Here is a 25,656-nt window from a genome sequence, read left to right on the forward strand (position 1 = left end):
CATTGAGGACTGCGTGAATACCACAGTTCTTGTGCTATGTTTGTTTCTCTGTATCAGTTATGAAGAAACTTTCTGAGTTCTAGATCTTAGCGGTGCGCATAATCATATAGCATCGTCCTTTAGCACCTGTTGCAGTTAAACAATCAAATACATATACACTTCCAAAAAATATCTGACACGTCTGGAGTACCAACTCTAAACGACGTTTGTAATATAATTTATAATAACTTGTGTGACTATGTATCAGTATTAATGGGGCGCGCGGATTTAAACCGAATTCTTCTCCTAATGTAGGATTTCCCTATATTTTTCTATAAATAAACTTTATCTTATTTTTAATACAAAACTAAAATAAAAAAGTGGGGTCACGGTTCATTTAAGCTCACAATCGGCCTTTGAAAGAAGCATACATTTTTGTAAAATTACTTTTTTTCTGTTGTACTAATACACGTAATAGGAGAAAATAGGGTAATATCGAAATAAAAAAAGAACTAAATTACAGAAATCACCCAAATTTTGCTATAGGTTAGTTTAAGTACAGCTTATAAAAGAATAATAATAAAAAATATAGGTCACTGATGAGTTAAACAAGATATTTCAATTTTAATGCCAAAATATGTCATTTTTGCACCAAAGGGAGATAATTTAAAGATTTTTTAATGGTATATTAATTTTGAAAGTCATGTGGAGCCAAAACGAATTGATTTTTTTGCCGAATGATTTTTAATCCATATGATAAAGTAACAACTAATAAACTTATAAAAAAAAATGGAATGAAAACAGAAAGGTTTACTTTTTTTCTTTAAATTTTTATACCTTCAGGTTTATTATATGATTTTTGTATTGAATAAAAAACAACAAAGATTCGACTGAATTCATGAAAATGATAATTTGTAGCGAGACCTATAATCATGACTACTGAAATCTCCATTACACAACCAGCAAATATTGAAAATAAACACCAAGTCTAAAACCATTGGAAAATATTGATACTCAAAAGAGGAGGATATGGCATTTCCTAAATGAAAACATAAGAACATATGACTGTATATACTACAGTTTGTCATGATAGATCATGATAAGTTAGAGATATGAAACAGTAAAAAAATAAGAGTCTCTATTAAATCATCCTTTCATTTCAGAAAGTTACAACTGAATATTTACACGTCGACGATTTATTATCATTGATATTGTATTATTCCGTGACAACAACAGAAAATAATAAAAAAAAATGTCCAGTCAACTGAAATACCAAACTTCTTCTCTAGGTAAATTCCTCCGCAACGGAGCACCCGTGTCACACGGTAAAAAAAGCCCTTATTTGTATTTAATATTGTTTAAAAACATGGAACAGACTAAATTAGAATATACATGTATATGTTACAGGCATTTTCTAAATTTAAGCATTTTGGAGAATGCCTGAAAATTTTAGGCATTTTCTAAAATGCCTGCAAGATTCAGTCATTATTCATAATGACTAATTTTTCTAGGCATTTTACAAAATGCCTGGAAAAATTGAAAGGCATTTTACAAATGCCTGAAATTGTTTTTAAAGAATCAAATGTTAAAAAAAACACAATTGAAAGCTTTGAACATCCGAGCAGTTTTATTTTATTTATGATAATTACTGAATTAAAGAAGAAAAGTTTAAATAATCAAGAATAAGCCTACTGAATTATTCCAAAAAACTCTACAATTATTTATCTTTTCTCAAAATGTTTGGATGACAGAACTGTTTCACAATATTTGTATTATATGTCTCTGATGTATCTTAAGCATTTGGATGTTACAATGTTTAAGCCTGTGGATTTTCCTTCCATTTCTTTTTGTAAGAGGTTTGACCACTTATCATCAATGCTCCTGTTAGTATCTTTTTTCCAACGGATTTTTGAGGGCAGATGTTCTTAAAATTTTGCTATTGATGGCAGATTGTAGAAATTCAGGATTTCTTGTGCTCTAGAAAAGAAACATGGTCGTTGTTGTTGTATTTCTTTCAAAGTAGTATTGTGGTTTTTGATTGTACCATATCTTATTAAGCGTACTTCCGGTTGAACATTATTTATCTTTTGTCGGGGAAAAGTCAATATTCCCCACTTGTAAGTTTTAGCACGTTTAAAATCATGATTTTCAAGATATACATTGATCCAATCTAAATTAAATCGATTTGAAAATGTCAAATGAAGTGAAAATATCTGAAATTATCTGTTTACACTTTTTGGCTTTTGCGCTTGGTGGCCACGATCATGCCTTCATGAGGAGGAGCGAGACCATTTTCGGGACGCCGGGATTGACCGATTTTAGCAACGGGAAATTGGGATTGCCTTTTTTAAAGATCGTGAATTCGGGATAGAAAAACATCGGGATACGGGAAACCCACGTTTTTAGCCATGGGAAATCGGGATTTTTATGTTGAAATATAACGGGATTGACAAAAAACTATACCTTGGACAGATAAAAGTGCCATTTTCATAATACTTCAATCAGAATCGCATCTAGAAACAGAGTAAATCCAGATCTTATTGTTATTTTCTGCTCGTTTTTTTAAAGTAACCGTAGCCAGTGCCATATTTAATATCCACTGTACGTGAATGAAATGCTAACCAAAATTCATGATAAATGTCTAATCTCCTTGGTATTAGTGTCGCTCTGATTTAGAGGATCAGTATACCCAAAGAGGGTGGTAAAGGTTTTTTTTCGTGCAACGTGTTTTGCCATATTTAATTTCAACCTTCCGTGAAAACAGTTCGTGCTTCACTGTGAAATTGGTAAAAACAACAAAGTGCAAGCAATTTTTTTTATTTTTCGTTCATTGTGAAATTTGAATTTTATTTCGCGTTTGTCCGTGAACATAAGGCCGCTTTACAACCCTTCCTAAAAGTTAGACTTGATTTGGATATTTTCAATAAGAGTAAGATTATGTCAGACCTAACAGAAAACACATGTGTTTCCGGTACCCTTAAATATATCTACCCCAATTTTAAGTACCTATAATCTAACTCTACAACTAAAGTTTTTTGGATGTTATGTGGACAAGCACTTATAAAGTCCGAATTTTTCTTCCATATGAACCAGTCAAAAACGTTTGAAAAAAAAATAATTTTGCTTTCCTACCTATCCTAATTTTTTAGGGGATGTTACCTGAAACACCTGTATTTTTTCTTGGCCTTACTACACAGATAATTTCACAGACACAGTCTTCTCTATAATCGAATATCATATAAAAATATTTATGACATTCTACAATTTTGAAGAAAACAAATACCCCAACTTGAGGTGTTTAAAATGTATGTACTGAATATATTGTTCAAAATGCACAAATTCAGGAAAGCAAATAATTAAGAACAACATTACTCAGAGGGTTTAATTTTCAAAGTTTACCAGGACAGCCTCCTTTAAAAGATGTGTCAGATGTGTCTATTCGTTACCTAAAATAGTAGAGGACCTCTTTACTAAATAAATGGTGATTTCTTATTTATCGGGATCGGGATTTTTAACAAAATATGTCCGGGATTTCGGGATTTTCTGATATTAAAACCGGGAAATCGGGATGAGACCCCCTCTAGTCCCCCCTCCTTCATCATGTACCGTACATGTGCTTTCAAAAGAAACGTTTAAATTGTATAGAATACAGTTAATCTAAATGCGTCTCTGTATCATTGTGCCTCATTTGAAATTACTGTAATGGTAGCTGACTGCAGTGCAGGCCAGCTTGAATAATTTCTGGTGCACATTTTGTGCTTTATATCTGTATATGGGGGGGGGGGGGGGATACACCTTATCGCTATTTGTCCGCCATTACTTGATATCACACAGGTTCCCGTAAAATTTTGACGTCATAAAGCGAAATATCTGACGCCACAATGGAAAAGTGATTGTTGTATGCGTCAAAAGTTCAAGCGGCCAGGTCAGCCGGGATTGGCGATAAGGTGTATTTGGGGGTCTGATAGCGGATCCTGCTTACTGTTTTGTCAGATTCCGGTATCCCCGGTAGAGGGGTATTTTTGTTTGCACTAGATTTAAAGCAAATTAGGGCAGAATGGCATTTTCTAGTTATATTGGCTATAATCTCTAGCAGTTATATGCATCAACATAGGCACTTTACTAAAATTTGGGATAACCAGTTTTCTGTTAAAGTGACAAAACTTGCAATCTGTTGTATACCTATCTGAACACCTGATCAACATCAAAAGGAAAAGTTGACCTTTAAATTTCATGTTAAATCTAACAATTGAAATTCTGTTCAGTGAGGCATAAGTGGGTAGAATTTACCTGATCATCACAGCTTTCAATCATGGTGAACAATAGATTTTATATTTAGTCAGATAAGCAGCAAACTGGACATGTGCATATTAAACTAAGTACATCAATTGGTGCATCAACTGTTGCAGGTTACTGCCATAATAAGTAGAGAATGCCATTCTGCCCTATTTTGATTTAAATCCAGACAAAAAAACAAATCAAATGAAATAAAAGGCAAGTCACCTGGGGTCACCCCCACCCCCTTGTTGTTTGAGAACTGGTAAACAGTTGAGATCCCCACCTATAAACCATATATATTTTTGCATGTGGCAACAAAACAAATCAAATGTAATAAATTGGAAGTCCTTTTGGGTCAGTCCCACCTCCTCATGTTTGAGAACTTGGAAACAGTCGAGATACCCACCCCTTAACCATATATATTTTTGTATGGGCAACAAAACAAATCAAATTATATATAGTGGGAGTCCCTCTGGCATTTGTCTGGGTCATCCCCACCCCCTTATGTTTGAGAACTTTTAAACAGCTGAAATCCCCACCTTTTAACCATACATGTATATATTCTTGTATTGGACAATAAAACAAATCAAATGAAATTGAAGGCGAGTCCCCAGGGGTCACTCCCACCCCCTTGTTGTTTGAGAACTTGGAAATAGTCAAGATCCCCACCCCATAACCATATATAATGAAATTCAAAACAGTGTGGCTGTGGCCATTGATTGACACATTAAATTCATCCATTGACTGGGACAATTTACGTGAACGTTTGTCTGTAACGACCACTGTTCACGACGTACATACGATAGACATTTAAACTGTGGGGTCACCAAAGGTTTCTTAACGCCTTTAATTGTAAAATAATTCGAAAAATTAATCAGGAATAACCTTTATGTTTTGATTTATATAATTGATATAAATCAAAATATCGTGTTATTTCTGATTAATTTTTCGAATAACTTTATTAAGGTGTTGAGAACCTTTGGTGACCCCATAGTTTAAGTGTCTTTAAAAAGTACATAGTGAGAAGTGGTCGTTACATACAAACGTATACCTAAATTGTCCCAGTCAATGGATGAATTTAACTGGTGTCAATCAATGGCCACAGCCACACTGTTTTGAATTTTTCATTCTATATTCTTGTACTGGACAATAAAACAAATCAAATGAAATTGAAGGCGAGTCCCCAGGGGTCACTCCCACCCCCTTGTTGTTTGAGATCTTTTAAATGGTTGAGATCCCCACCCATAAACCATATATATTTTTGTATGGGACAATAAAATAAATCAAATGAAATATAGAAGAAGTCCACCAGGGTGACCCAACCCCCCTTTTTTTTGAAAACTAGTATTAAACAGTTGAAATCCCCACCTCTAAACCATATATATTCTTTTATGGGGCAACAAAACCAATCAAATGAAATATAGTGGGAGTCCCTCTGGGTCATCCCCACCCCCTTATGTTTGAGAACTTTTAAATGGCTGAGATTCCCACCCCTTAACCATATATATTCTTGTATTGGACAATAAAACAAATAAAGTGAAATAAATGTATAAGGAGAGTCCCTCAGTGTCACCCCACCCCATCCTGTTTTGAGAACTTGTAAACAGTCAAGATCCACCCCCTTCTTTTCGAAAATTGAAAACTGTTGAAATCCCCACACTGAAACCCCATATATTCTTGTACGGAATAATAAAACAAATCAGATGAAATAAAAGGCTAGTCCCTTAGGGTCACACTTACCCCTATCTCCTGCCTGTTTGAGAACTTGTAAACTGTCTAGATTCCCCCCCCCCCCCCCCCCCCCCCCCATAAATCATGAATATTACTGAACATGATTTCAAGAAGATTTGAATGACATACAGGTGTAATACCTAGACGTCACTTGTGCATATCACTTTACTAAACCAGACCAATTTGTATTGGACTTTGCCAAATGTCAGGCGACCCTTGGAATGACTAATTTTGAGAGACTTGTTGGGGAGACTTCCAAGCAGCATCCTGTTACAATTATTTCTTGATAAAGTTTTTTTTCTTTCAAAAAGTTAACCACGCAATCTAAAAATGACACATTTACAATCTTTTTGAAATATTACAATCTACCGTTGCAAACTTTCCACAGGTGCTATCCAGCACTTTGATTATAAGAACCAGTTTTTTTTCCTACATATTTAGTGCTATGGTATCTATACAGATTGCACTATAATAAACCATTCATTCATTTAGCTGGGTAGGTAGGGTAACAGAAAATGTGTCTGAAAATAAACAATGTTTGATAAGAGATTGGGAATGAATATGACGCTTTTAATGCATTAAGGGGCTCCTGGGTATAAATCAATTTTTTTTTCTAATATAGGATTTTGCTATATCTTTTTATAAATAAACTTTATCATAAACTTAAAAGAAAAATGAAATAAAAAAAACGAAATGTTTGTACCCACGAGCCACCTTAAATGGATTAAATAAAACTAAAGCAAGTTATGATCACTTTCTAACATGTCTAAAGAAGTATAAAATCTGTTTAGCTCAAAATCAAAATTTTCGATCTCTATAGAAAAGTTGTAACGGAAGAGCATGAAGAGACAGAAAGTATTTTCTGGAAAGTTGCAAAAATAAACGAGCAAACATTTTTTTAAAGAGAAAAATCATTTCAATCTTTGAAATTCCGTAATTCAAAATGTAGATTTCGAATTGTTTTATAAAATTGTGATTGCATGGTTTTAATGTCGAAATGGGCAAATGTAGCTAGACCACGTGGTATTAGTCATGTCACAAGTGTCAACTTGGGGTATTCACTCCAAACAGTTTCACCCAAAGGGCAATTAACACCTATTTAATCACTCTTTAATTGCCTCTTTTGTCCAAATTGAAGGGACTACAATTAAAGGTGATATAATTTTTATGATCATAAGCGGTTATTATATGCAAGTTCAAAATTTAGGACATGGAATTGCAATATTGAAACAAGAAAATAGCATCTTCAAAATAATTAGCGTTGTGGAAATTATAATAGCATGACGGGGAAAAAGTATAGCGTTGTGGTACTGCGACGCTAAAACCGGCTGGGGAGAACACTGTCATGTTTGTACTTAAATATTGTAGGTGGTACTTTTTAGAAAAAATAATAAAGTAAAAAATGTATCGAGAAGAAATTTTTTTTTTTTAAATTGTATAATCAAGTAGTCATGGTAATTGAAATAATATGAAAAATATTTACAAAAAGATGTCTGTTATTCCAGTAATGAGTGTATTTTCTGTTTTCTGTTTTCCAGAAAGCTAGCCATGTCACAGTTTGCGACTCCAAAGAATCCACCCTGGGCAAGACAGTCTGGTATGTTATAGGTTAAAAAAAATTCTTAAGAAATATAGCTGACTAATTTACAGGGATACTCTGCCAACTGCTGTAGGTCGAGTAATTTGTAACAACAGCAAAGAAAAGTGCAATAAAGATATTATTTTATAAAAAAAAAAAAAAAAAAGAAATATAGCTAAAGACATGATAGAGCATTACTTCACAGTATACATGTGTGTAAAGTCACATAATTGTTTAAAAGTCAAATTCAAATTTAACAAAAAGGTGGAATATGTTTTAATACATAGTTGAATGGCTAAATTTTACTAGAAAACATGTGTTTATAAACTTTCTTTATTAGAAACTCCTATCTTTTATACTAATCTTTAAAAAAGTATACCAGTTGCTGGATCAGGTACATGCATTATAATCCTAGCTTTTCTGTATTTAGTGACATCTCTTGTTAGAAATGTATCAAATTTGTGAACAACTCAGGATATGTGTCAGTGACAGTGTGTAGGTAGAAACCGTGAAAAACATGATGAAAAAAAAATGTCAAAAGAAGATAATTTATCAATTTTAGAAGAGATCCTCAGTACTTGTTGTCTGTTATATTTTACTGATTGATAATAACGATATAAAAACATACACAGAGGACCTTGTTCAATAATTTCCCATACTTTATATAACAGAAAACTCTTTTCATCATGTTCATATGACTTTCAGGTAATAAAGCCAAAAATCACGAGTGGTTGTAATTGAATTACATTAAAGCAAGGAAACTGCTTGTACTTTGAGTGATAAGAGTTGAACGTGTATACCAGTAATTAGGCTTAAATATAGAGAATTAATTTTTTGAATTTTTGAAATGTTTGTCAACAATAAAGTTTTTTTGATAATAAATTTAAAGTTTAAACATTAATTTAACGATGTTTTGTCTTGTCTCCCTTTGTTTGCCTTTATTTTGAGTACTTTAAAATCATATATTATTTCATGCATTTATTACATGTATTATGTGATTATGTGATTTTGAAAAATGGATTTTTTTAGACTAATTCATTTAATTTCAGGAAAATCTGCATGTACACATGTATGTTTATGTAGAAAATATCAGAATGCAAGTTCTTCTATATATTATTGCAATACTCACTCAGACTCATTAATAAAAAACTACTTTTGAATTTACTGTATAATGTATTTTTGTAGATTTTTAATAATAGCTCTATTACATGTAGAACAAAAGAATACATTTTGATTTCTATCTACTTATTATAACATACCATATTTTTCTTAAGAAGAAAACCCTAACATATATATTTGTATGTCCTCAGACAACATAGACTAACAAATTTCGAAAACTTTTTTTCAGCTACGCCAGATATGAACACTGTTTCTACACCAAATTCTATTTCTATGGCACAACAGCAGGCACAATCCATAATGCAGGCACAACAGTCCCCCTCAATCATGCAACAGTCTCCCATGATGCAGCAGTCTCCTACAGTGTATTGTATGGGGACAACTGCCCCGACATTACAGACTCCACAGTATGCCACACAACAGTTGTTAGGGTTACAGGTAGCTCACTTACAATAACACGTCATCATTACATTATAATCTCCCATGATGCAGCAGTCTCCTACAGTGTATTGTATGGGGACAACTACCCCCACATTACAGACTCCACAGTATGCCACACAACAGTTGTTAGGGTTACAGGTAGCTCACTTACAATAACACATCATCATTACATTATAATCTCCCATGATGCAGCAGTCTCCTACAGTGTATTGTATGGGGACAACTACCCCCACATTACAGACTCCACAGTATGCCACACAACAGTTGTTAGGGTTACAGGTAGCTCACTTACAATAACACGTCATCATTACATTATAATCTCCCATGATGCAGCAGTCTCCTACAGTGTATTGTATGGGGACAACTACCCCCACATTACAGACTCCACAGTATGCCACACAACAGTTGTTAGGGTTACAGGTAGCTCACTTACAATAACACATCATCATTACATTATAATCTCCCATGATGCAGCAGTCTCCTACAGTGTATTGTATGGGGACAACTACCCCCACATTACAGACTCCACAGTATGCCACACAACAGTTGTTTGGGTTACAGGTAGCTCACTTACAATAACATGTCATCATTACATTATAATCTCCCATGATGCAGCAGTCTCCTACAGTGTATTGTATGGGGACAACTACCCCCACATTACAGTCTCCACAGTATGCCACACAACAGTTGTTAGGGTTACAGGTAGCTCACTTACAATAACACATCATCATTACATTATAATCTCCCATGATGCAGCAGTCTCCTACAGTGTATTGTATGGGGACAACTACCCCCACATTACAGACTCCACAGTATGCCACACAACAGTTGTTAGGGTTACAGGTAGCTCACTTACAATAACACGTCATCATTACATTAAAGATAGTAAATTAAGGAGATATGGTATGATTGCCAATGAGGCAACTAATCCACCAAAGTTCAAATGCTCCACTAGTCCTTAAATTTTTAGCTCCACATTTGTTTTATCAGCACCACTAAAAAAACCTTTAAAAAATATTTAATTTTATGAAATTAGATTATTTTGGTAAGCAATCAGTATATGAAATAATATTTCATTGTTTTGTCATAAAATTAAGATGAGTACATTTTTTAAATTTGATAATATTTTTCAACTTTTATAATCTGTTTAATAGATGTAGCTCAAAATCTTGAAAATTTTGGACAGTGATTCTGGTTGATATAGATTTCTCCCAAACTTTGACGAAACATTTGTAAATGTAAGATTTTACTGCTGTACAAAAAGTATAACAATGTAGAAGACTATTTACTGAATCTCCAATTATTAGATTATTTTCATGACTTTTTACAGCAGCAAGCATTGCAACAGCAAGGTCCACCACAAATCATTCCACAGCCAGGGATAGCTATCCCTACAACCCTAGCCTCAAACCAACAGGTAGCACCAGTCAGTTACCCTAATCCCAGCAAGTTCAGCAGGCAACACCACCTAAACAACGGGTCTTCACTGGTACAGTCACCAAGCTTCATGACAACTTTGGTTTTGTTGATGAAGATGTTTTCTTCCAGACAAGGTTATTATATATAATTAGGTGCCACCAAGATAGTTTACTATATTTGGTGATTTTCGTGGTACTGAAAGACCAGAAATATAATTAAACAGATAAAATGCATTTGGTGTATTTATAGCATGCTAGACAAAACCCAAAACTAAGGCACAGCGATTTTATTACTGTTTTTGGTGTAAAATTTAGTGGCATCTTCAACACAAAGTCAAAACCGATATACTTAGTTCAAGACAGTCCTGCCACCATTCCATGCTAAATATTATTCATACTACATCAGTACAATGAGAAATACAGATGGGTATTTATTGAAATACAGACTATATATATGGCAAAAAGAGCTTTCAAATCTGTTCCAGTACATTCAAAATAACATCAAAGAGGTCATATGAGTAAAAACTGGTGATGTCATTGATTATGGGGTCATTCACTGTAAAAACTGGTGATGTCATTGATTATGGGGTCATTCACTGTAAAAACTGGTGATGTCATTGATTATGGGGTCATTCACTGTGAAAACTGGTGATGTCATTGATTATAGGGTCATTCACTGTAAAAACTGGTGATGTCATTGATTATGGGGTCATTCACTGTGAAAAGTTTCTGAGATTCAATAGTTATTATTTATTTACATGTACACTTTATTTTTGAAGCTTGTTTCATGTATGTTACATTTCATTTGAAATGAAGGTTAATTTAAGAATGCCAATCAAAATAATGTATTATGATTTATCATATACTTAGCATTAATATGATAGCTTTTGCATATGTGTAATGGGCGGAAGTGCACAAGCCATATCTTCCCACCCGGGCAGATAACCCATATCAAGTGCCTCTCGTGCAAAAAACCCATATCAGTGCCTCTCGTGCAAGTTACTTCCGGTGTTTCCGGTATCGGTTGTTTACTTTTCCATTGTGACGTCAGATGTTTTTTATGACGACGTCAAAATTTACGGGAACTTTTGTGGGGATAGTTTAATACTTGCTAACAAATGCCATTGACAATTATGAATCATTTTATAGTACAACAAACATGGAGTAGTAATGATCGTAAAACTCTTCCAAATTTTCAATGTTTCAAAATGCCTCTATAGGAAATGTTACCATAAATATATAAGGAGTATAATGCTGTTGTTGGACAACTATAGTATATTTGATTCATAATTTTAATTTTCTTTATAAAATGTTTGACTGTTTTAGTTATTGCATTAGTTTATTTGCCTTACATAAAACTATTGTCGGAAGTATATGATAAAGCGATTAATACATGGCCTTTTCCATATCAGCCTGGGTATCGTCCCTCGACCCATATCAGCACCTCGACTCCGTCTCGGGCTGATATGGGGGTCTCGGGATGATACCCAGGCTGATATGGAAAAGGCCATGTATTAATCTCTATAGAACATACATGTTATTATATATGTATATGTTTATGACAGGGAAATAGATCAGATTATTATGTGTGTATTTTTTTGTAGTTGTGTAAAAGGTCTGATTCCAAAAGTTGGTGAGAGAGTGTTAGTAGAAGCCACCTACAATCCTAACATGCCATTTAAATGGAATGCCACAAGAATACAACTTCTTCCTAATCAGGTAACATACTCAACAATTGATAGAAATATGACATTTAAAAACACTGGTAACACTTCTGAAATATTATATTCCATATTGTAGTCATTTTTTAAGGGGGAAATTGTTTTTTAGAGGGCTATTGCAGCTGAAACATAAAATAATAAAAAATTTCACTGAATCAGATGTCGATTTGAACAGATTACATGTATAATGTGTAAATTGAAATAATTGAAAAAATAAAGATAGGTCCTTGAGATACAGGCATTTGAGAAAAATCTTTGTACTTTTATGAAATATATTGGAATTATTGAATGTTAAAAAAATGTAAAAAATATTAGAATTTCAAAATATATATAACTAATCTTGTAGTTTCCTTACCTTGTAAATTAAAAAACAATTTCAAGAAATATACTGTTCAAAAGCATATCTTTTTTTTTCGTATCCATAACCCTTTTCTATAAACTTGTCTAATATCATGAATATATTCAAACATCATAAAAGATCCTAACCATTGAAAATACAACTACCGTTTTTTGGTGTGTATAGTGCGCATTTGTGTATAGTACGCACCCCTTTTGTGGTCCAAGAAACGAGAGAAAAAAAGTTAATTGGTCATATAATACTCCTAGACATTTTCAGAAAAGTTACAGCTCCAAAATCGGCAAACAGGAAGTTTATCTGTAAACAAGAAGTTTTTTTAAATGGACACCAATGTCAGAGAATTCCGTACTGAATAAGTAGTTAATATGAATTTGAAAATATTCTAACAAATGAATAAGAATTTTATAAGATTGAGCTAAATATTTTAATCCAAATTTAATAAATGGTTTGAGTATCGAGGACAAGATTAAATGTCCAAATTATTGTTCTGATTCAAACAATAAAATAATTACAAATCAGTCTAATAATTATAATTAATGTCATTAGTGCTGTAATAAATTGTTGAAATCTCATTGTTTTTATTTTTTGTTTGATGATTCTAGCTGTTAATCTGGATTATTACGCCTCAATCAACGGGTCTAATCAATGTCAAAACAAATCAGTGACAGGTTGACCTTGTTCCTACTTAAATTATATTCATTCAGGTTACAATTATGGGATTATCATGTTTTCAATCATAATTTCTTGAATAGTTTTAAACAGTTGTTTAAAAGTTGAAAAGTTACAAAGTAAAAACGTATTTTTCCTAATAAATTATTCATAGAGTAACTGTAAATCATCACTTTACAATATTTAAAAGTCACATGACTGACCCACATGACTTGCGATCACCTGATCAATACATTAGAAAAAATGGCAGTTTATCTTTTCAAAACGAGCGTGGTTTATTCAATTTTCATACACTTTTCTTCAACTCTCTATGATGAACACATACAAAAACAGTAAGTTATGACAGCAAGGAGCACATAGGCTAATTTAATCGACAGCAAAAGCTTTATTGTGTCTTTATTAAGACTTGGCAAATTTCCGGATTGCAAACAGATGGACAAATTAACTTAGCCGTATTTGGCACAACTTTTTGGAATTTTGGATCCTCAATGCTCTTCAACTTTGTACTTGATTGGCTTTATAAATTATTTGATATGAGCGTCACTGATGAGTCTAATGTAGACGAAACGCACGTCTGGCGTACTAAATTATAATCCTGGTACCTTTGATAACTATTTACACAATAAACGTAACAGCAAAGATATGAAATGTATTTTATTTGAATAAAACATGAAAAATCAAGAACAATACGATACATATTACAATTATAACATGTAAAACATAAAAAACAATCGAGGTTTTAGCAAAAATATTCCGTACTCTTCACTTCACTTTTTTTTTTGAAATTTCTTTGTCGAAGTTTGGACCTGAAAAAAAGACTAAGAAATTGTTTGTAGTCATGTATAACAAGCACCCCTCTTACAAGAAACACGACCTAGGGTATAAATGTGCGCGTTATACATACCAAAAGACAGTAAACATCTATGACAGTACACCCCTCTTACAAGAAACACGACCTAGGGTATAAATGTGCACGTTATACATACCAAAAGACAGTAAACATCTATGACAGTACAAATTCCTGTCATGTATAACAAGCACCCCTCTTACAAGAAACACGACCTAGGGTATAAATGTGCGCGTTATACATACCAAAAGACAGTAAACATCTATGACAGTACAAATTCCTGTCATGTATAACAAGCACCCCTCTTACAAGAAACATGACCTAGGGTATAAATGTGCGCGTTATACATGTACATACCAAAAGAAGGTAAACATCTATGACAGTACAAATTCCTGTCATGTATAACAAGCACCCCTCTTACAAGAAACATGACCTAGGGTATAAATGTGCGCGTTATACATACCAAAAGACAGTAAACATCTATGACAGTACAAATTCCTGTCATGTATAACAAGCACCCCTCTTACAAGAAACACGACCTAGGGTATAAATGTGCACGTTATACATACCAAAAGACAGTAAACATCTATGACAGTACAAATTCCTGTCATGTATAACAAGCACCCCTCTTACAAGAAACACGACCTAGGGTATAAATGTGCGCGTTATACATACCAAAAGACAGTAAACATCTATGACAGTACAAATTCCTGTCATGTATAACAAGCACCCCTCTTACAAGAAACACGACCTAGGGTATAAATGTGCACGTTATACATACCAAATGACAGTAAACATCTATGACAGTACAAATTCCTGTCATGTATAACAAGCACCCCTCTTACAAGAAACACGACCTAGGGTATAAATGTGCACGTTATACATGTACATACCAAAAGACAGTAAACATCTATGACAGTACAAATTCCTGTCATGTATAACAAGCACCCCTCTTACAAGAAACACGACCTAGGGTATAAATGTGCGCGTTATACATACCAAAAGACAGTAAACATCTATGACAGTACAAATTCCTGTCATGTATAACAAGCACCCCTCTTACAAGAAACACGACCTAGGGTATAAATGTGCACGTTATACATACCAAAAGACAGTAAACATCTATGACAGTACAAATTCCTGTCATGTATAACAAGCACCCCTCTTACAAGAAACACGACCTAGGGTATAAATGTGCGCGTTATACATACCAAAAGACAGTAAACATCTATGACAGTACAAATTCCTGTCATGTATAACAAGCACCCCTCTTACAAGAAACACGACCTAGGGTATAAATGTGCACGTTATACATACCAAAAGACAGTAAACATCTATGACAGTACAAATTCCTGTCATGTATAACAAGCACCCCTCTTACAAGAAACACGACCTAGGGTATAAATGTGCGCGTTATACATACCAAAAGACAGTAAACATCTATGACAGTACAAATTCCTGTCATGTATAACAAGCACCCCTCTTACAAGAAACACGACCTAGGGTATAAATGTGCGCGTTATACATACCAAAAGACAGTAAACATCTATGACAGTACAAATTCCTGTCATGTATAACAAGCACCCCTCTTACAAGAAACACGACCTAGGGTATAAATGTGCGCGTTATACATACCAAAAGACAGTAAACATCTATGACAGTACAAATTCCTGTCATGTATAACAAGCACCCCTCTTACAAGAAACACGACCTAGGGTATAAATGTGCGCGTTATACATACCAAAAGACAGTAAACATCTATGACAGTACAAATTCCTGTCATGTATAACAAGCACCCCTCTTACAAGAAACACGACCTAGGGTATAAATGTGCGCGTTATACATACCAAAAGACAGTAAACATCTATGACAGTACAAATTCCTGTCATGTATAACAAGCACCCCTCTTACAAGAAACACGACCTAGGGTATAAATGTGCGCGTTATACATACCAAAAGACAGTAAACATCTATGACAGTACAAATTCCTGTCATGTATAACAAGCACCCCTCTTACAAGAAACACGACCTAGGGTATAAATGTGCGCGTTATACATACCAAAAGACAGTAAACATCTATGACAGTACAAATTCCTGTCATGTATAACAAGCACCCCTCTTACAAGAAACACGACCTAGGGTATAAATGTGCGCGTTATACATACCAAAAGACAGTAAACATCTATGACAGTACAAATTCCTGTCATGTATAACAAGCACCCCTCTTACAAGAAACACGACCTAGGGTATAAATGTGCGCGTTATACATACCAAAAGACAGTAAACATCTATGACAGTACAAATTCCTGTCATGTATAACAAGCACCCCTCTTACAAGAAACACGACCTAGGGTATAAATGTGCGCGTTATACATACCAAAAGACAGTAAACATCTATGACAGTACAAATTCCTGTCATGTATAACAAGCACCCCTCTTACAAGAAACACGACCTAGGGTATAAATGTGCGCGTTATACATACCAAAAGACAGTAAACATCTATGACAGTACAAATTCCTGTCATGTATAACAAGCACCCCTCTTACAAGAAACACGACCTAGGGTATAAATGTGCGCGTTATACATACCAAAAGACAGTAAACATCTATGACAGTACAAATTCCTGTCATGTATAACAAGCACCCCTCTTACAAGAAACACGACCTAGGGTATAAATGTGCGCGTTATACATACCAAAAGACAGTAAACATCTATGACAGTACAAATTCCTGTCATGTATAACAAGCACCCCTCTTACAAGAAACACGACCTAGGGTATAAATGTGCGCGTTATACATACCAAAAGACAGTAAACATCTATGACAGTACAAATTCCTGTCATGTATAACAAGCACCCCTCTTACAAGAAACACGACCTAGGGTATAAATGTGCGCGTTATACATACCAAAAGAAGGTAAACATCTATGACAGTACAAATTCCTGTCATGTATAACAAGCACCCCTCTTACAAGAAACACGACCTAGGGTATAAATGTGCGCGTTATACATACCAAAAGACAGTAAACATCTATGACAGTACAAATTCCTGTCATGTATAACAAGCACCCCTCTTACAAGAAACACGACCTAGGGTATAAATGTGCGCGTTATACATACCAAAAGACAGTAAACATCTATGACAGTACAAATTCCTGTCATGTATAACAAGCACCCCTCTTACAAGAAACACGACCTAGGGTATAAATGTGCGCGTTATACATACCAAAAGACAGTAAACATCTATGACAGTACAAATTCCTGTCATGTATAACAAGCACCCCTCTTACAAGAAACACGACCTAGGGTATAAATGTGCGCGTTATACATACCAAAAGACAGTAAACATCTATGACAGTACAAATTCCTGTCATGTATAACAAGCACCCCTCTTACAAGAAACACGACCTAGGGTATAAATGTGCGCGTTATACATACCAAAAGACAGTAAACATCTATGACAGTACAAATTCCTGTCATGTATAACAAGCACCCCTCTTACAAGAAACACGACCTAGGGTATAAATGTGCGCGTTATACATACCAAAAGACAGTAAACATCTATGACAGTACAAATTCCTGTCATGTATAACAAGCACCCCTCTTACAAGAAACACGACCTAGGGTATAAATGTGCGCGTTATACATACCAAAAGACAGTAAACATCTATGACAGTACAAATTCCTGTCATGTATAACAAGCACCCCTCTTACAAGAAACACGACCTAGGGTATAAATGTGCGCGTTATACATACCAAAAGACAGTAAACATCTATGACAGTACAAATTCCTGTCATGTATAACAAGCACCCCTCTTACAAGAAACACGACCTAGGGTATAAATGTGCGCGTTATACATACCAAAAGACAGTAAACATCTATGACAGTACAAATTCCTGTCATGTATAACAAGCACCCCTCTTACAAGAAACACGACCTAGGGTATAAATGTGCGCGTTATACATACCAAAAGACAGTAAACATCTATGACAGTACAAATTCCTGTCATGTATAACAAGCACCCCTCTTACAAGAAACACGACCTAGGGTATAAATGTGCGCGTTATACATACCAAAAGACAGTAAACATCTATGACAGTACAAATTCCTGTCATGTATAACAAGCACCCCTCTTACAAGAAACACGACCTAGGGTATAAATGTGCGCGTTATACATACCAAAAGACAGTAAACATCTATGACAGTACAAATTCCTGTCATGTATAACAAGCACCCCTCTTACAAGAAACACGACCTAGGGTATAAATGTGCGCGTTATACATACCAAAAGACAGTAAACATCTATGACAGTACAAATTCCTGTCATGTATAACAAGCACCCCTCTTACAAGAAACACGACCTAGGGTATAAATGTGCGCGTTATACATACCAAAAGACAGTAAACATCTATGACAGTACAAATTCCTGTCATGTATAACAAGCACCCCTCTTACAAGAAACACGACCTAGGGTATAAATGTGCGCGTTATACATACCAAAAGACAGTAAACATCTATGACAGTACAAATTCCTGTCATGTATAACAAGCACCCCTCTTACAAGAAACACGACCTAGGGTATAAATGTGCGCGTTATACATACCAAAAGACAGTAAACATCTATGACAGTACAAATTCCTGTCATGTATAACAAGCACCCCTCTTACAAGAAACACGACCTAGGGTATAAATGTGCGCGTTATACATACCAAAAGACAGTAAACATCTATGACAGTACAAATTCCTGTCATGTATAACAAGCACCCCTCTTACAAGAAACACGACCTAGGGTATAAATGTGCGCGTTATACATACCAAAAGACAGTAAACATCTATGACAGTACAAATTCCTGTCATGTATAACAAGCACCCCTCTTACAAGAAACACGACCTAGGGTATAAATGTGCGCGTTATACATACCAAAAGACAGTAAACATCTATGACAGTACAAATTCCTGTCATGTATAACAAGCACCCCTCTTACAAGAAACACGACCTAGGGTATAAATGTGCGCGTTATACATACCAAAAGACAGTAAACATCTATGACAGTACAAATTCCTGTCATGTATAACAAGCACCCCTCTTACAAGAAACACGACCTAGGGTATAAATGTGCGCGTTATACATACCAAAAGACAGTAAACATCTATGACAGTACAAATTCCTGTCATGTATAACAAGCACCCCTCTTACAAGAAACACGACCTAGGGTATAAATGTGCGCGTTATACATACCAAAAGACAGTAAACATCTATGACAGTACAAATTCCTGTCATGTATAACAAGCACCCCTCTTACAAGAAACACGACCTAGGGTATAAATGTGCGCGTTATACATACCAAAAGAAGGTAAACATCTATGACAGTACAAATTCCTGTCATGTATAACAAGCACCCCTCTTACAAGAAACACGACCTAGGGTATAAATGTGCGCGTTATACATACCAAAAGACAGTAAACATCTATGACAGTACAAATTCCTGTCATGTATAACAAGCACCCCTCTTACAAGAAACACGACCTAGGGTATAAATGTGCGCGTTATACATACCAAAAGACAGTAAACATCTATGACAGTACAAATTCCTGTCATGTATAACAAGCACCCCTCTTACAAGAAACACGACCTAGGGTATAAATGTGCACGTTATACATACCAAAAGACAGTAAACATCTATGACAGTACAAATTCCTGTCATGTATAACAAGCACCCCTCTTACAAGAAACACGACCTAGGGTATAAATGTGCACGTTATACATACCAAAAGACAGTAAACATCTATGACAGTACAAATTCCTGTCATGTATAACAAGCACCCCTCTTACAAGAAACACGACCTAGGGTATAAATGTGCGCGTTATACATACCAAAAGACAGTAAACATCTATGACAGTACAAATTCCTGTCATGTATAACAAGCACCCCTCTTACAAGAAACACGACCTAGGGTATAAATGTGCGCGTTATACATACCAAAAGACAGTAAACATCTATGACAGTACAAATTCCTGTCATGTATAACAAGCACCCCTCTTACAAGAAACACGACCTAGGGTATAAATGTGCGCGTTATACATACCAAAAGACAGTAAACATCTATGACAGTACAAATTCCTGTCATGTATAACAAGCACCCCTCTTACAAGAAACACGACCTAGGGTATAAATGTGCGCGTTATACATACCAAAAGACAGTAAACATCTATGACAGTACAAATTCCTGTCATGTATAACAAGCACCCCTCTTACAAGAAACACGACCTAGGGTATAAATGTGCGCGTTATACATACCAAAAGACAGTAAACATCTATGACAGTACAAATTCCTGTCATGTATAACAAGCACCCCTCTTACAAGAAACACGACCTAGGGTATAAATGTGCGCGTTATACATACCAAAAGACAGTAAACATCTATGACAGTACAAATTCCTGTCATGTATAACAAGCACCCCTCTTACAAGAAACACGACCTAGGGTATAAATGTGCACGTTATACATACCAAAAGACAGTAAACATCTATGACAGTACAAATTCCTGTCATGTATAACAAGCACCCCTCTTACAAGAAACACGACCTAGGGTATAAATGTGCGCGTTATACATACCAAAAGACAGTAAACATCTATGACAGTACAAATTCCTGTCATGTATAACAAGCACCCCTCTTACAAGAAACACGACCTAGGGTATAAATGTGCACGTTATACATACCAAAAGACAGTAAACATCTATGGCAGTACAAATTCCTGTCATGTATAACAAGCACCCCTCTTACAAGAAACACGACCTAGGGTATAAATGTGCGCGTTATACATACCAAAAGACAGTAAACATCTATGACAGTACAAATTCCTGTCATGTATAACAAGCACCCCTCTTACAAGAAACACGACCTAGGGTATAAATGTGCACGTTATACATACCAAAAGACAGTAAACATCTATGACAGTACAAATTCCTGTCATGTATAACAAGCACCCCTCTTACAAGAAACACGACCTAGGGTATAAATGTGCGCGTTATACATACCAAAAGACAGTAAACATCTATGACAGTACAAATTCCTGTCATGTATAACAAGCACCCCTCTTACAAGAAACACGACCTAGGGTATAAATGTGCGCGTTATACATACCAAAAGACAGTAAACATCTATGACAGTACAAATTCCTGTCATGTATAACAAGCACCCCTCTTACAAGAAACACGACCTAGGGTATAAATGTGCGCGTTATACATACCAAAAGACAGTAAACATCTATGACAGTACAAATTCCTGTCATGTATAACAAGCACCCCTCTTACAAGAAACATGACCTAGGGTATAAATGTGCGCGTTATACATACCAAAAGACGGTAAACATCTATGACAGTACAAATTCCTGTCATGTATAACAAGCACCCCTCTTACAAGAAACACGACCTAGGGTATAAATGTGCGCGTTATACATACCAAAAGACAGTAAACATCTATGACAGTACACCCCTCTTACAAGAAACACGACCTAGGGTATAAATGTGCACGTTATACATACCAAAAGACGGTAAACATCTATGACAGTACAAATTCCTGTTATAATAAAAGCTTAATGTTTTCTAGAACTTTATTTTTAAATCTTTAAGATCACTTTAATGGCTAAAGTGTCAGGTTTATTTATTTATTTATCTTTTTTGTCTTGATCATTTCAGCAAGGATCAAACCAAGGAAAACCAAGTGTAATGGGACAGTCTGTACCGTCATCTTTAATGGGAGATAACCCAGGTAAGTTCTTAAACTAAAGAAACCAATAAAACCAAGTGTAATGGGACAGTCTGTACCGTCATCTTTAATGGGAGATAACCCAGGTAAGTTCTTAAACTAAAGAAACCAATAAAACCAAGTGTTATGGGACAGTCTGTACCGTCATCTTTAATGGGAGATAACCCAGGTAAGTTCTCAAACTAAAGAAACCAATAAAACCAAGTGTTATGGGACAGTCTGTACCGTCATCTTTAATGGGAGATAACCCAGGTAAGTTCTCAAACTAAAGAAACCAATAAAACCAAGTGTTATGGGACAGTCTGTACCGTCATCTTTAATGGGGAGATAACCCAGGTAAGTTCTTAAACTAAAGAAACCAATAAAACCAAATGTAATGGGACAGTCTGTACCGTCATCTTTAATGGGAGATAACCCAGGTAAGTTCTCAAACTAAAGAAACCAATAAAACCAAGTGTTATGGGACGGTCTGTACCGTCATCTTTAATGGGAGATAACCCAGGTAAGTTCTTAAACTAAAGAAACCAAGGAAAACCAAGTATAATGGGACAGTCTGTACCGTCATCTTTAATGGGAGATAACCCAGGTAAGTTCTTAAACTAAAGAAAACAAGGAAAACCAAGTGTTATAGGACAGTCTGTACCATCATCTTTAATGGGAGATAACCCAGGTAAGTTCTTAAACTAAAGAAACCTATAAAACCAAGTGTAATGGGACAGTCTGTACCGTCATCTTTAATGGGAGATAACCCAGGTAAGTTCTTAAACTAAAGAAACCAATAAAACCAAGTGTAATGGGACAGTCTGTACCGTCATCTTTAATGGGAGATAACCCAGGTAAGTTCTTAAACTAAAGAAACCAATAAAACCAAGTGTTATGGGACAGTCTGTACCGTCATCTTTAATGAGAGATAACCCAGGTAAGTTCTTAAACTAAAGAAACCAATAAAACCAAGTGTTATGGGACAGTCTGTACCGTCATCTTTAATGGGAGATAACCCAGGTAAGTTCTTAAACTAAAGAAACCAATAAAATTGAGAATGGAATGTATGACTCCAAGCCTGTTCAAACAATAGACTTTAAAATTGCTATTTAAAATTGCCATACCCTGCAGTTCTGCTTAGCATGCAGCATAAGGGAGTAAGCTAAAAGACTGTTTGGCTCAAGACATGTCTTCCAACGGGCTGTTACCTTGTGAACTAGCACTTTGAAAATTCCGCTCAGCACGTTCAGTCTTAGTACAAAGTGGTGTTATTATTCATATTACAATTATTTATTCCCATCCTGTATATATATGCATTTAATTTGCCACTGGAGCCATTTATCATCATTATCAAGTTGTCAAACTAAAAAAGACAACATTTAACTTTATCTTTAATGGGAGAAAACCCTGGTAACTTATCTTACTATATTTTGATACTTATTTATGGCCCCCGCAACGAAGTTGTCGGTGCCATATAGTTTTACACTTGTCCGAAATTCCGATATTCTGAAATTCCGTCATTCCCTCATTCCGCAACAAACCATTATACAGAGTTTTTTTTTAAACGCCTTCAGATATTGGGCTGATTTTTGGTATGTGAGTTAACCATGATGAGTTCCGCTCCACTAATTTTTGACGAAATTACGGGCTTTGGACTTTAATAAATTGTTGAAAATCACAGTTATAAGGATTTTTTTTCTAAACGCGTACAGGTATTGGGCTGATTTTTGGTATGTGAGTTACCCATGATGAGTTACAGATCAAGTTTAAGTTTCATTCTGCTCTGCAATTTTTTTATTTAATTTCGGGCTTTGGACTATGATACAGTTATACAGACCTTTTTTCTATATGCTCTCAGATGTTGCGCTGATAAAACGACTGCAAAAAATGAAAAATTTTTGGTCGTATATTAGTATCACGTTGGCGTCATCGTCCGAAGACATATGGTTTTCTGCTCTAATTTAAGTAAAAGTGAATAGAAATCTATGAAATTTAAACACAAGGTCTATGACCACAAAAGGAAGGTTGGGATTGATTTTGGGAGTTTAAGTCCCAACAGTTTTGGAATTAGGGGCCAAAAACAGGTCCCAAAATAAGCATTTTTCTTGGTTTTTGCACAATAACTTAAGTACAAGTTAATAAAAATCTATGAAATTTTAACACAAGGTTTATGACCATAAAAGGAAGGTTTGGATTGATTTTAGGAGTTTTTGTCCCAACGAATTAGGGGCCAAAAGGGTCCAAAATTAAACTTTGTTTGATTTCATCAAAAATTGAACTATTGGGGTTCTTTGATATACCGAATCTAACTGTGTATTTAGATTCTTAATTTTTGGTCCCGTTTTTAAATTGGTCTGCATTAAGGTTCAAAGGGTTCAAAATTAAACTTAGTTTGATTTTAACAAAAATTAAATTCTTGGGGTTCTTTGATATGCTGAATCTAAACATGTACTTAGTTTTTATACGACCGCAAAAATTAAAAAAATTTTGGTCGTAAATTGGTATGATGTTGGCGCCATCGTCTGTGTCGTCATCGTCGTACGAATACTTTTAGTTTTCGCACTCTAACTTTAGTAAAAGTGAATAGAAATCTATGAAATTTTAACACAAGGTTTATTACCACAAAAGGAAGGTTGGGATTGATTTTGGGAGTTTTGGTCCCAACATTTTAGGAATGAGGGGCCAAAAAGGGCCAAAATAAGCATGTTCTTGATTTTGGCACTATAACTTTAGTTTAAATAAATAAAAATCTATGAAATTTTGACACAAGGTTTATGACCACAAAAGGAAGGTTGAGATTAATTTTGGGAGTTTTGGTTCCAACAGTTTAGGAATTAGGGGCCAAAAAAGGGCCCAAATAAGCATTATTCTTGGTTTTCGCACAATAACTTTAGTATAAGTAAATAGAAATCAATGAAACTTAAATACAAGGTTTATGACCACAAAAGGAAGGTTGGGATTGATTTTAGGAGTTGAGGTCTGAACAGTTCAGGAATAAGGGGCCAAAAAGGGGCCCAAGTAAGCATTATTCTTGGTTTTCGCACCATAACTTTAGTATATTTAGTAAATAGAAATCTATGAAATTTAAACACAAGGTTTATGTCCACTTAAGGAAGGTTGGGTTTGATTTTGGGAGTTTTGGTCCCAACAGTTTAGGAATAAGGGGCCTAAAGTGTCCAAAATTGAACTTTGTTTGATTTCATCAAAGAACAATTGGGGTTCTTTGATATGTTGAATCTAACGTTAACTGTGTATGTAGATTCTTAATTTTTGGTCCTGTTCTCAAATTGGTCTACATTAAGGTCCAAAGGGTCCAAAATTAAACTTAGTTTGATTTTAACAAAAATTGAATCCTTGGGGTTCTTTGATATGCTGAATCTAAAAATTTACTTAGATTTTTGATTATTGGCCCAGTTTTCAAGTTGGTCCAAATCGGGGTCCAAAATTAAACTTTGTTTGATTTCATCAAAAATTTAATAATTGGGGTTCTTTAATATGCCAAATCTAACTGTGTATGTAGATTCTTAATGTTTAGTCCCGTTTTCAAATGGTCTACATTAAAGTCCAAAGTGTCCAAAATTAAACTAAGTTTGATTTTAACAAAAATTGAATTCTTGGACTTTTTAATATGCTGAATCTAAACATGTACTTAGATTTTTGATTATGGGCCCAGTTTTCAAGTTGGTTCAAATCAGGATCCAAAATTATTACACTAAGTATTGTGCAATAGCAAGAAATTTCAATTGCACAGTATTGCGCAATA

At 34.9% G+C, this 25,656-nt stretch overlaps 1 protein-coding gene across 1 annotated transcript in view; it reads left to right on the forward strand.

The window, feature by feature from the left end:
• The first annotated feature begins 9,877 nt into the window (after nucleotides 1-9,877).
• The window catches only part of LOC139490246 (cell division cycle and apoptosis regulator protein 1-like), a 39,318-nt gene continuing 23,539 nt past the window's right edge, over nucleotides 9,878-25,656 (forward strand). The window contains 5 exon segments of the mRNA XM_071277097.1: nucleotides 9,878-9,970; nucleotides 10,458-10,575; nucleotides 10,578-10,680; nucleotides 12,150-12,264; nucleotides 21,842-21,914. Of these exon segments, the coding sequence (XP_071133198.1) occupies nucleotides 9,878-9,970; nucleotides 10,458-10,575; nucleotides 10,578-10,680; nucleotides 12,150-12,264; nucleotides 21,842-21,914 (502 nt within the window).

This window comes from Mytilus edulis, chromosome 9, assembly GCF_963676685.1.
Source record: "Mytilus edulis chromosome 9, xbMytEdul2.2, whole genome shotgun sequence".
In the NCBI taxonomy this organism is placed as follows: domain Eukaryota; kingdom Metazoa; phylum Mollusca; class Bivalvia; order Mytilida; family Mytilidae; genus Mytilus; species Mytilus edulis.